This window comes from Opisthorchis viverrini, assembly GCF_000715545.1.
Source record: "Opisthorchis viverrini unplaced genomic scaffold opera_v5_32, whole genome shotgun sequence".
In the NCBI taxonomy this organism is placed as follows: domain Eukaryota; kingdom Metazoa; phylum Platyhelminthes; class Trematoda; order Opisthorchiida; family Opisthorchiidae; genus Opisthorchis; species Opisthorchis viverrini.
Genome location: NW_008751687.1, coordinates 35,545 through 49,517, shown reverse-complemented (window position 1 = coordinate 49,517; position 13,973 = coordinate 35,545). Strand labels below are relative to the sequence as shown.

The 13,973-nt window shown below is 44.1% G+C and overlaps 1 protein-coding gene across 1 annotated transcript in view; it reads right to left on the bottom strand.

Moving 5' to 3' along the window:
- Positions 1-3,610: 3,610 nt before the first annotated feature.
- The window catches only part of T265_13020 (hypothetical protein), a gene marked incomplete at both ends in the record, with an annotated part of 28,099 nt that continues 17,736 nt past the window's right edge, over positions 3,611-13,973 (bottom strand). The window contains 3 exons of the mRNA XM_009166812.1: positions 3,611-4,661; positions 6,482-6,728; positions 8,661-8,952. Coding sequence (XP_009165076.1) covers positions 4,103-4,661; positions 6,482-6,728; positions 8,661-8,952 — 1,098 coding nt within the window. The remainder of the gene's footprint in view (positions 4,662-6,481; positions 6,729-8,660; positions 8,953-13,973) is intronic.

Sequence of the window (13,973 nt, the reverse complement as noted above, 5' to 3'; positions counted from 1 at the left end):
CATCGTCGTCAAACCGCACGACGGAGACATTGGAGATGGTTATGGAGCGGCAATTCTCTTGAATTTTTCCCGCCTTTCGAGCTCTTTATGTCCCCAACTTTGATCGATTCAGCCAGCTTTCATACACTAGTTGTAAGCGAAATGATGATGATATTGTATTTACCAAGTGATTTGAATGGTGTTTTATTTGCAGATCTTTTGCTGAGGAGTGAAAATTTAACCCTGAAATGTTTTCTCTCGTCTTCATTGCGCGGGCTACAACACAATAATCCAGCCTCCTGTTTTAATGTGTGCTGAGGCTGCTTTTTCCAGTCGAGATACTGACGTTCATCCTTGAGCCAAAACTTATGAACGCAGTCTTTTCTCAGAAATCTGCCTAGTGCACCTGCTTCGTCGGATCTCCTTAAACCTCTGCCATATCGTGACATATCAGTGCTCTCAGAAATAAGTGTGGTGTGCAAGTACACGGCACTCAGCGATTGATTTGATGGCTGTTTGATGTATAGTCTAACCGCGCTAACAAAGCGGAAGGCGAATTTTACTGATGAGGTGGTGTTCGTAGCCATCGTACTAAAAGGTATACCGAAAACGGTGGATAGCGTACAAGAGATCTATTGGTTCATCATTATTCAGTCACCATCGGGTGGCATTTTACCGGAGCAGTCAATCTGGTGCACACCTTTGTCGTAAGTGCCTATTGGTGGGAGGTACGAAACATCTGTTTGATGGTAAAATCAGGAGGCCCATACGAAAATTATGGACCCAGGTACGAAACATCCGTTTGATGGTAAGATCAGGAGGCCCATACGAAAATTATGGACCCAGTTACACACATAAGTGGGGCTTAGTGACTGATCTGTATAAGATATATGGGGTGTACTGTAAAGTAGTACAACAAAGACGCGCGAGTCACTGATGTATGCGAAATACCGAGTGATGGTTGTCTACGACAATCTATGAATAGTCGGCTCCTGCTGAAAATTCGCATGGGATTGCTTGGGTTAGAAATGTTTTTGACGTCTGAGTAGCTGTTTCGCTTCAAACAGCACCTCTAAGTAGGATTGTTGACCTAACCAATCGGTGAAAATTTAGAAGGCCATCTGACTGTGGTGCAACCAGCTAGTTTCGGTGATGATTGTTCATTGACGATCGCAGAAGAACTGATGATTACGAAGCCATGTGCTCGGAATTCTACCTCAACCACAACTTTACCTTAAAAATGAAACCTCTACTATCAGCTAGGTTCGAAAACTGCGGGTTTTGTTCCAAATACCAAAGTCCAAAAACTCAATCTCCAAAAGGAAACCCTCACATATCTGTAAGGAGGCATAAACGTTCATAGGTGGCTCACCAAAAGTCTGACTTTGTTTTAAAAATGTGTACTAATTTTTAGACTAACAGGGTTTTCCGATGTTTTTGGGGAATTATTCTCCCAACCAACTTTCACAGGGTAAACATCACTGACTGATGGTTGAGCATTACGAAACGCAAGACAAACGGCACGCTGTAACAGTATCTAATCGCACTAAACAGAACTTTCGATCGTCCACCGTTGAGAAAATGACGCTGCCATTGTCTTTTGTGCCTGGCGGCCTCTTCACTTTATGGATGCCTCACGAAATGATGTGCAGTTGCTTTCACCAAAGCCAACCCTAATGAAATTGCAGATTTTTTGCGCAGTTAACTGGTATCTAAACCAGGTCCCGCCAGACTATCCTTATTATCAAAGACATCAGTTTACTACCAAGAATATCAAGTTTTGTCTTCCAGCTAGCTGCAAGAGCTACGTGAAATTCTTCTAGGACAATTAGTGGGGGACGATATACAGTTACTCTTGATTAGATTTTATTTATATTATACTTTGTTCGTCACGAACAGCGAGACAGACTGAAAATCTACTCTCCATCAGAACATTTTAACCACCTATGAAATGGGACAAGGCGATAAACCTCCATTTATAGACGTTTTGTTCACCGGCATCGAATTTCGCCTTGTACATCGAAAACCTACATGGACTGCACACTATTTGAACTTCAAGAATTTCTGCCCGTTACAACACAAAAGTGCGTTAGTGCTTACTCTATTCCAAAAAGCTAGACAGATATGCACCACGGATAGAACAGCGGAGGAAACACGTTTGCTAAAAGATGCACAGCGGTCAAGTGACTAACCTGACCGCTTCATCAACCGAAACTGTCACTCACAGTACCGAGGAAGTATTTATAGTTGATGCTACTTACACTGATGTTCACGCCTTTGGCCTACTTGTACGCACACTAAAAGCATCCCTGCAGCGACTTGTGTACGAAAGAACACACACGGGTTGCTGCTGTTCAAAATGGAAGCTTAACCTTCATCTACAACTCATTGCACTTATCAGTTCACCTGTAGATGCGGTGTGTATAAATTAACGGAACTGACAAGAGACTCGAGACGCGAACAACAGACCACACGCCACAAAAACTCCGTACAACGACAGTCGAACTTAACCCAACTCTGATCAAATCCAGAGTCAGATTATCGAACGTCAAGCACCTAGTCAATGAAGTTAACTCATTGGTCCAGGTCTTAGCACGAGGTGAGTAATGACAGACGCCATGTTAATTGATGAATTTCGGTCTGTTCCCTGCGTTCAAAAAGTCTGCAGGTCACTTTGAAGACGAGTGATGGCTTTCTTTCCCCTCCAAATATCAACAACCAGTTCCACTCCGGCTTTCGAACGCTCACTACATACAATATATATTACCAGCTCGAGAAAGCGAACCACATCCAGTCGTATTATGGAGAGAGAACAGGCCAAACACCGGGGTAGCCAAGCACATCCACATGGTCAAGTTAGAGTCATTACGAAGGGTTGCTCGATACGGGAAAATCGTATCATGGAACAGAGATATTTAGGTGAACTTCAGCTGTCCGGAAGAGTGCTAAAACTATTCGTCTAAGGAAGAAAAGCAAAGTAACGCCTGATCATGGGTGACCTCAGTTTTATGATAAGCCACTCTACTTCTGGCATTCCAAACAACGACCACGAAATACCTGGCGAGTGTGAAGTGGCGACCAACTGATCAATAGTTCACAAAATTCCAATGGATCAATAAAGATTGTGACTGGCCTGCTGAATAACCCTTGTTCACTGGTTTCATATTGGCCTGGTAAAAGCAAAAAAATGCACCTGAACGGTTTCGAAATCCTTCGAGTTTACAACTACTCGATGGGTCACCTCTGAGAACGAGAATGGAACCATGTGAAACCCAGATGGTTTGGAGTCCTGCACCAATCTCTGTAATTAGGGCACGACTGAGTTCATTCGACCGGTCGAGCCTTTCCAAGTTCCAGTGAAGCGACTCGACTGAGATATACTAGAGGTCACAGGAAAATGTTGATGATGATCAATCGCATACATCAGTAATGAATAGTCATCGAGCTAACCCAATCCAGGACGTCTGGGTGAATGCCGGTTGAGAAGGAAACACAACAGAACTCAACAGAATTAAGAACGTTTTCACGGAAACAATGAATAGTTATCGAGCTAACCCAATCCAGAACGTCTGGGTGAGTGCCGGTTGAGAAGGAAACACAACAGAATTCAACAGAATTAAGAACGTTTTCACGGAAACCCATTAACTGTACATGCAGTATTCTGATTTCGTCAAAGAATAGCATAACAAAAATAATTGCAAGTGCTGGGGAAAATGCGGGTGCAACGCAGCACATAACTCAACCACCCCATAAATAAACCAAAAACGATTCATCCAAACAAGTGGTAGTACTGCTGGAAAGTAGAAAAGCACCCTGGGTGCACGCTGCGTTGAAAATAGTCCAAGAAACACGGGGAATCAAAGATATGCCAAAGAGGGAGACTGAACGATGTACATGAGGGGTAAACAGCCATTGAAAGTAAATTGGTGAGACGGGAAAGCACTTAAACCAGTAGATTAGGAAACACCTTGTTCGAGGACGGTGTACTAACAGGTGATAAAATTGCGAGAAACATAAGGACGTGTGTGTATGTTTTTCTCCAGCAGCTTACGTGTATTCATCACAGTTGCTATCACAGTGAGACAAAACAGTGCTTATACATGTGGGGGAAAGCACACCGATTTCAGGATAAGACATATCCACTCCAGTCAGTGGGAGGGGCTATGAACAATTGGCGTTTCTTCCAGAAAACCGGCACAACCCCCCGAAACGCGGTACGACTAACACCAGACTTCAAGTCTGGCATCAGGGTAAGATGTCCAGCAATGGTGGAAAATTCTTCCGGCTTCGTGTATATTACCAGTACACTTGCGTCCGATTCCGGCAGACGGTCTTTCAAAAGATCATCGAGAGGAACGGCTACCGATTGTTCATAGACCATCGATTTCCAACGCCTGGTATATACAGGCTCCAACAGGTAAGTGAGATCTGCGTTGATAAAATCGAACTTTTCACTGTTGAGCCGCATTGTCTTCAAATATTTATCAAAGTACTGACCCAATGAGGTACCGTCGCGACCGAAAGTGGTGGTTCTGCCTACCTCAGGACGGAGACACGCCCGATCACGACGTATGTAGGCCTGACGCAAGTATTCATCCCAGTATATATCTGGCCATCTATCTCGGATTTCCAGCCAAAACTCACGCAGCAGCATCCATCCGAGCCCCGGGAAGAAGTCAGTTCTAAACCGGATGAATATGAATCATATTTTAGATTCGCACAGAAATATGGAGGCAGTATGCTCGAATGACGTGTGGTTGCCGAATTAAACTACACGCTCAGTAATTAAAGCACGAATTGACCAAGCGGAAGGTCCCTGGTGCGAACCGGACCGACATTTCAAACAAAGAACGACGACCCCAAACACTACGGATCCAATCAGATGGTGAAAAAATCACCAGCGAACATACCTTAATATCCATTCATTCAGCTTTAACACCCTTTCGGTGCCTAGCTGCTACACTAAGGAAGCACGAGGGCCAGGATAAGTCGAGATGTATAGATCGGGTTCGAACCACGGACCTTCCAGTCAGTAAATTCGCGCTCTAACCACTGAGCCGTCTCGCTCCACCTTACAGCGATAAACATTGCACAATTAAAGTGAGATTCCTTTGAACCAAAGCGACGTTTTTGATTAACTTCTGGAAAAATAACAAGGAGTACTTTACCCGGAAGAATTTCTTTAATTTATTACCAAAAAACAACTCTTTTCTAAAGGAACGCGCTATTCGTCAGGCTGATGAAAACTCTCTGAGAGCTCACGACCTACTTCGCCCCTTTTTTGATCTTATCAAGGTCTCGGGGCGCAGGCAGGTCAAGTATGAAAGACTAACTTGTAATGACGTTGTTCACAGCAAGAGTTTTGTGAATAACAACAGATTCTCTCTTTGTGGGAGAACTTCAGCTATAATGAACAAAGCGGCCGCGATCACAGCCAGCGGTTAGGTGATTGGAATGTGCAGTTTTGATAGCCTTCCCCAACGGAAGACAGCATTCCTCATTACATAAGTCTGGAGGTGCTGGTCGCTCAGATAAACGGCTTACTGTCCCCTAGACTGTTTCGTAATACCATTTGCCGTAGTAGAGGGACGCGCTTCTATTCGTCAGACTGCTCCCTATCGACCTTTCTGGCATGGCTGAACTCATGGGAACCGGCCTGTACAACTCACATGATTAGTGCAACGCTGAAGCCCAATGAATACAACTTAGGTTGGAGTGCATTATATATATATATATATATATATATATATATATATGCCTGACGTTGTCACCCTCAGGATGGCATCATTAACCAAAGTTCCAATGGAATTTAGCCAGTTTATCCATCAACACCTTGACAGTGTGCCAATGGGAGGTTCCCATTAACGCTATACTGGGAGAGGGGAGGTAGTACACTAGAACTCAAAGGGAATGACGGATGACGCCGGTACATCGATGATGAAAAAGCCACTGATGCCGAGGCCTGTTGTTGTTCATCATTTATACGACCGGCAACAAGCCTTTGCACGTCAGCTCCCCCTTGATCTTCTGTCCCCGGGTCTAAATTGGCCCAAAGGGCTTACGTGGAGCATCACATGCGGCTCAACGCCAACTGTACGTAGCTCTTCTACTGTATACAGGCCGGTATATCCGATTCGGATGCCAGCCACCCATATTATTTACATTTACAGACGCGTCTTTTGCAGTCAGACGGTTTAGACCATTGGTCAATAAAAGGGTTGCCCAGAAGTAGCCTCTGAATTACGTTTCGGCATCCTGCTTGAGCGGTGCTTCTCGGTATAGCAGGATGAAACTTGAAGCTGGAACTTTTCCTCAATGCTTAGGTTTCGCTGGTCTCTGTTGACTGACTTTAAAACGTGCAAGTCTGATTCGCTGACGTTGAGCACCTCGTCTCATGCAAAGACTATCCAAATTTCTGAATGGATCACAACGTAGTTGATAATCAACATCGACCAAAATAAGTACAAGTCTCAGGTTTCATCTGGAGAAGCATCAACCTCACCTGTAAATTACATCATTGCGCTGTTCATCGATTAGATTCGGCCGTCCATTATCATTCCAAGCGGACACGCAAAACAAAGTGGGGTCTTTGTGTAACAAAGGAAGAGTGGCAGCAAAGTATTCGAAGAAGTCTGGGGCGATATCCAGATCGTCCTCGACCACAATCAGCGCTGAATGGTTCTTTTGAAACAACATGTAGTCCAGGGCGAACTTGTAATGTTGTGTCATGGACTGATAGCTGGTCAGCTCTGCGGTGGTACAGAGTATGCCATTGGGTGGAAATTGGAAAAAGGGAACATTAAGGAGTTCACAGGAGAGGCATTGTGTTTTGTGCCTTCAATAAACGTATTAGGGATGCGAAAGAATTCAGCCTTGCAAGAAATTACCACGACCTGGAAAAAGGTCCACTATTGTATAAGAGGAAAATTTATGAGCTAATTTATGTGCCTTGTGTAATTATAATGAAACCCCTTCGGAAGCAAGAAAAATCTGTGTGAATCGAAGAATCTGACTGAGGTGTACATGTGAAGACTTTTTCTTAGGACTGTTTGAAGATGTTCTTGATTATTCTGTTCAAGAGACAACAGCCCTGACGACTATATACTGGTATGACAAGAGTCGCCAGTGGACGTTTATAGTTCCAAATTCCTCGAGGGTAGAAGGTAGCAATAGGAGCTATCAGGTTGATAGCACATCTCAAGTGTTCTGCTCTAAAATGACAGTCGCCTCTTCCCCAAGAAGGAACAATCATCCATTGTGTCGAAGAAACGTTTGCTTCGAGAGGATGAGTGCACTTCGAGGTATCATCATTCCAGACGTCAGGAAAAAGAATAAAAACGATTACCGTAAGGCAATGCCCCTTTATTATACCTGAAAATCTCTGAAATATAAATTTAGAAACTGTATGAATCAAAACACAATGGTGTAGAGTATAACGTTCACACGGCGTTTAGGCTGTCGTGATTGACCTACTTCAACGGCTTTGGGAGCCAAGTGAATAGATGTCAATAAGAAGTTGGTCACCGTGTCAGAGTTAGATTAACCGTACGTGTGTGTATTAGCCGTTCTAGCTGGCGGTTGTGACAATGACAATGGGCGGACATGCGCAGCTATGTGGGATATGCGGATATGTGAACGGAGCTGTAGTCCCGAGGTCAAGTGGTTGATTGTTCAGATCTCTGCCTCATGACCGGCTACCGTAGTTCGCTAGCTGTGCTTCCAGACCAATCCCAATGGACGGAAGGCAGTTCCCATCGGTCGGACAACTGTTACACTGTTCAACGATGGTGCTCAATTGGTAATATTCGGACTTATAGTGAAACAGATCAGACGAATTTTGAGGAAGGAAATAACAATTTAGAAGAGATAGCATGATTAGTGAGCTGTGCACCAAAAACATTGGTACATGTGAAATTTTATTCGAAATTGATTCGGTAACGGCTCTATGAATAGAAAACTAAGGCTAAGACAGAAAAAAAGCCACCAAAATAGTAAAGGTCATAGTTAAGCCCCAGGAGTTCAGGATAAAAAATAGTCGAACGTGTAGTGAAAGGACTTTGTTTCGATAACCAGTTTGACGTCATCAATCCATGGGTGAGTGATCACTTGGGCGTAACACGTATGTTCGCCTCGAACAAGCTAACATAGTAAAATGTAGGGATCATGCATTTGAATTAACAAACTGGAAACATAGACGTTCGAAGTATGTGTGTGAATTTTATCCGGTAGAGAGACTAAACTACACACGGAGTCCAAAATATCTTCGAAAAGTCAGTACATTTCTATCAAGTTGAAGTATTCTTCCCCTTTGAAATCGCCGCACCTGGTTCTTCAAGATCAGGGTTTTCGAGGCCGATAAAATACCCTCCGAAAGGAGCAGTTTCGACCCCAAATACCAGTAAACATCTGGCCGGTTGAATTTAACTCTGGTTGTCGATCGAACGATATTCACGAATAGTACAGGATTTGTCTAATACTGGTCTGATTTTGACCTTTGTTACTGGTACTTAGACGTCCAGCCAGTAGCTTAGTTGTTACAACAGGACCGCGTGGGCAGGCACAGAGACCAGCGAAAAAAACATGCACGCTAAACTCAGCTGAGCTATAGACATTTCAACCAGCAACAAAAGGCAGGCTCACAAAACTACAAAACTACGGAATCACACGCCCTGGAAACGTACTTGAACGTTTGTTTGGCGGTTCCCGTGATTGATAGTTGAACTTGATTAGGGAAATGACGTCACCATAAGCAGCAAGGACATCAGCAGTAGGTTGGCTTTCACACCCTTGAGATACGGTTATCGGGAATTGACTTGGAGACAAATGCAATACGTTGCTTCGATGCTTCAACAACGCGTCCACAGTCCTTTTGACTGAGGGACGATTGCACGCAATCACCAAAACTGGAATAATTGGCCCCGGTGGTGGTGCCGGTGGTACAAGCACTTGTTTGAGGCGTTGTTCCCAAGCGTTCTGCATGAAGGAGAGGACATATATGGGTAGCTAGATTCTTTTGACGATGCCATACGGAAATCCACTCATGGAACATTGTGTACGATCAACCAGAAGTAACCGTCTGCACAAAGTTGTCTTAGTCTCACGTAGCAGGCAAGTAAGAGATGAGGTCACTATTCATCTGAGCTACGGTAGACCACCACTGCACTGGTAGCGAGTATGTGGATGAAGCATGATAAAATGTGAAAGGAACTATGCTAGCAGTGTTCAGTGCGGTCTGCTCGACTTCTTCGATACGACATGACCACTAAAGATCGCTGGTTCTAATTAATGCCAGGAAATCTATACCAACAAGCAACGAGTACGATGATGCGCACAAATCCCTCAAAAGTCAAGTAGCGAAGGGTCAAACAAAAGACCCAGAGCCTTCGTGGACGTCGAAAGCCCAGGAGATGGAGAAGGCTTTGGCTACCGGAAACAACAATGCCCCACACCAAATGATACGATCGACCGGCCACAGGAAAACAATGTCCAGTGACACGATAAATGAAGAAGACGGTACAGTAAATCACTCGCAGAGACGCACACTGGAAGAACAGTTTAGTTGGCTTCCTGCAACACAGCCTATGGAAGGAGTGCATAGAGGCGAATGGAATGAAAACCCTAACCGCCGTCGGGAGAAATGAAATACAAAATATCCGTACTGAAAGGGGAGAAGGAACCAGGACAGCACGGTCTGTACCCAGCCCTCCTCAAACATGGTACTAACTCGTCTGCTAAAACACTCATGCGAAATGGAGTGAATAGAAAATGCCGGCCGAGTGGGGCACGTTGACAGTTGTCACTATCTTCACATAGGATATGCGGACGCTGTGTGAAAACACCGTGGCATCAAAGGTGCCCTCGGATCTTATCCTTCGAAGGTTGAATAATAAAAAAAGGTTCAGCTGTAGCACCCTTTCGGTGCCTAACTGCCATGCCACACGAAGGAGGCACGAGGGCTGGGATACTGCCAGGTTGCCGAAGCCTAGACAGGGGAAGTCGAGAGGTAGAGGTTGGGTTCAAACCACGGACCTTCCGGTCAGTAAATTCGCGCTCTAACCACTTGGTCCATCGCGCTCCCAGGTTGAATAAACACAGGAAGAGACAAATCCGTTAAAACCAAGCTAGATTCCGGTCACATTTGCACTCTCAGACAGATTCTGGAACAGCGACAATGCTCCCAGTAAACGACAATCGTGGCCTTCCTTGGCCTGAAAACTGTCTTTGACTCTGTGGACCGTCAGGCACTTTGGTGTCTATGGAGCAAACGTGTTCCCCGTAAATTCTTGAACCTGTACTATACGCCAACTTCCGCGGACAGGTTAACTAGAACCTCTCGCCTGAGTTCACAACATAGAGTAGTGTCGGGCAAACTTCTCCTCTTTCACCCTTACATTTCAACAGGCTCTAATGCCTGTGGAATCGAAATGCTCCCAGGCCATTTGCCCACAAATATCGAGCGCGCGGAAGAATAAGCTCTTTTTGAACCTGACGCCATTGTAACGCGGACAACATTAAGCGATCTAAATAATTCTTCCCCACAGTTTGGTATGCACTTCATGCCTACAAAGTGTAAAGTGCTGCTGGAGAGTGGCTCTACACAAATTTGATGGGCCCCAAACAGGGTGAGACCGGCTGCCTGCGGATTTGGAGCAGGCAAACAATTAATGTGGCTAGCCAAGAACTGGTCAACGTACTGTCCCTTAACAATCACCAGAACTTCACTACAAAACCATTAATACTGCTGAATTCAAGAAACACTGAAATGTCTTTCATGTACATCATTTCCTTTAAGCCATAATGCAGATACACCCCACGAATCACTTGTGAAGTTCAGATAGATGAACGAGACGGAATGTGGACATCCCAGGTAGCCAACTCGGCAAGTGGGAGCCTGGTGGTTGAAGCTCGTTCCAAAGTACATCTTTTCGTTAGTATTATATGCTGTAGTGAACTTCTCATTTCAGGGTAAAAGTATCCTCGAAAAATTAGTGAAGCCATGAAACTTCCCACTAGCTTCCTCCTGAAGGTAATTTCGCAGACAATGTGTGTCTTAATTCACGCACTCCTGAATCGCACCTATAAAAAGGAGGATGGATAACTTCGCCCCCAAATCCATGCAGAGGTTCGATTGTCCATATAGTTTGCTGCGCATAAATCCTGCCTAACTATGCTTCATCCCAAACTAATGACACTACCTTGGCCCGAACTATCAGATAAACATTTCAAGATGAATTTGGATCCACAGTGCACGCAAGGAAGACGTCACAAATCAAGGCTATGTTCACGCAGTTTCAGACACTTTGCACCTCACGAGCACTGTGGGAAGATAGAGACTCATTTTTTAGATCATGGGAAAGTCGAAGGGCGTTCGTTTTAATTAATGACGATCAGCGAACAGAGAGACACAAGGGAATTGATCGATCCTCAAATTATAGACTAATCCCAGGAGAGACCACTTTGAACGGCCGTCCCTGTTGCAAGGGAGGCACCGCACTTGACTGCGCAACCAGATACTAGAAAGACCTTAGACCAAGTTTCTATCCTACATTCAATATCAACAGGATCTTTTTCACAGTAGTAAACATAAAGTGAAACTGATAAAAAACACCGTCGTTCACGGCTCTTTTCCTCTTTGACTCTGATTCCAGGTTGAAGAGGCAACGAAACTTGGACTAGAAAATGTGGTGTCTCTCTATGCATAAAAATGTCAGCAGCTTACTGGTTCCTCCCGTGGAAGTAGTACAGTAGCCTCTTCGTGTACTTCTTGCAAATGTCAAATTGCTATTCGCTTATTAGCGAGTAATGATACCCATCCTAATACAATCATACGACTACACAAGTCAAATGTAAGACAGCAGATCAGTTCCCGAGAAAGACTATAATCGCCCTGATTAGGCCGAATTTGTTTTTAATTGACAGAACATTTCAACAACCCATGATCCATGAGTCCCATCAGGCAGGTGCGGTCCCCGCGTATCCGTCAACCTTAGATTCTACTTAAACCCAAAACGTAAGAAATTCGCGAACTACATTCATTTGAAAATGAGTCATATTCTTCAAATAAAGGCACATTCGGCTGAGAAAACATACTGTGATATCTAAAGTACCTTACCAACCGAAACAAGAAACGGCTTTTGCGCAGTAAATTCGGTTGAGGAGTATCATAAACGAGAGATTCGGCTGCGATTCAATTGAGCCTTCCGCTATAAAATCAGCGTGTAAAGGAGTGTATTTCGAAAGATTGCTGCAAACACACGTCTCCACTGTTAGGTGAGAAGACAACTGCATGTCGGCGATTCGAAACGGGACAAGATACACCTTTTCTTTTGCGGCATTGATGAGCAGAAGACCTCGAACATCATCTAACCTTTGAGCAAGAAGACTTCAGGACCTATCTAATTTACGCTAGCGTGGAGAGTTTGCTGAAACTATTCGAGAACAAAAACTTGATTTACCAGCAGCCAATTAAGTGCAGCGCAGTACGAAACTACTATCAGCGAAAAGGGCAGCCTGCACAGTAAGGTCAAGTGACCATTGCCTACGAAAACGGAAATGCGATCAGCAACTATCGGGGTTAGAAACAAGTCACTAACTGAGAGACGGTATGCGGAAAACACTAGGTATGAACCGGTTCATAGAAGAATATCTCGATTACTCCAAATCTGCCAAAGGAAACAAGGTAAGATGTTCGTTCGATATAGATGAATTGAGTATAAGTTAGTACGACAAGGTGTAACGGGGTACACTGCTGGTGTAACATGCCAGTAGTGTCTGGTCAGGTGCACCGTCTCTGAATTTGATGGAAAGTTGATATGGGAACCAGTGAACCCATTTGCAGTGCATGTTCAACATTGCTTAATAGTCAAACAATTTCCAGGAAAGTTCCAGGAGACACTTTTGGATGTTCGTTCCCCATAAACTGTGTGCAAATGAGGTTTCTACTTGAGGTTTTTACTTGTAACGGCTTAAACAACCCCGCACTCAAAGACTATTCTTTTCAAAGGCAATATGACACCGGCGTACGAGTTCATTTGACAAAAAGGAGACCCTAGTTTAGCTAGCGTAGCTAAAGTTGGGTTTAGCCAGTTATAAATCTCAAAAAAAGCAAGATGGTATACAAAATGTCTACATATCGTAGGCCATAATTAAGTCGATGCCATGACCTCAAATTCACCAAGGCCGTAAAGTTCGCATACTGATTATCCAGGCGGCGCACGCAGGTTCACAATGCGATTTTTACTATCAAATCATCGCGTATGAGCACGGTCAATGAGATTGAAATGTTGTGGCATGCGAGCTTGAGGTTGCCCTTAACTTTGTGTTTTAAGTGCACACATTCAAAAGGTTCGCATTAGGTAGGATTATATGTCAGAAAAGTAGGCAGCCTGTATCCTCTGGACGGTACTCGAGAAAGCATGATTCATGGTCTAGCAGGACCCAAAAGCCTCAGTTAAAGGAGAGTTACCAAATCAACGACAATATAATATTGGTGAGATAACACCTGAGACTGATGAAGAGGCAAGCAGCATTGAAGACATCAGCTCACCAGCACAATGACACTCCATGGAAGACAATCGAGGTATACCAAAACAGGTGAAAGTTTATTCTTAACCACATCGGCGCAACCAATTCATCCAAAATCCCCCATACTGCTATGCACTCACGTTGGTATTTCCATCTTGCCAGAGTTCAACTATCAGTCATGAAAATCAAATGGCCCTGATTGGAGCTGGTCAGAGGGATGCAGCGAGATCAGCCAAAAGAGACACTGGTCTAGAAGGACCGCGACGCGGTCTCTAAATCTAACCTTCTTTGCTTCAAAAATTAGGAAAACATCAAAACTTCTGTTGTGTTTTAGGCCTCATTCTATTTGTTCCGCATGTCACGGTGCATCACACAGAAATGCTGATCGATCGACTAAATATTGGGAAAGACGAGTGAATCACCAACTTCAAAGCATATATATATATATATATATATATATATATATATAT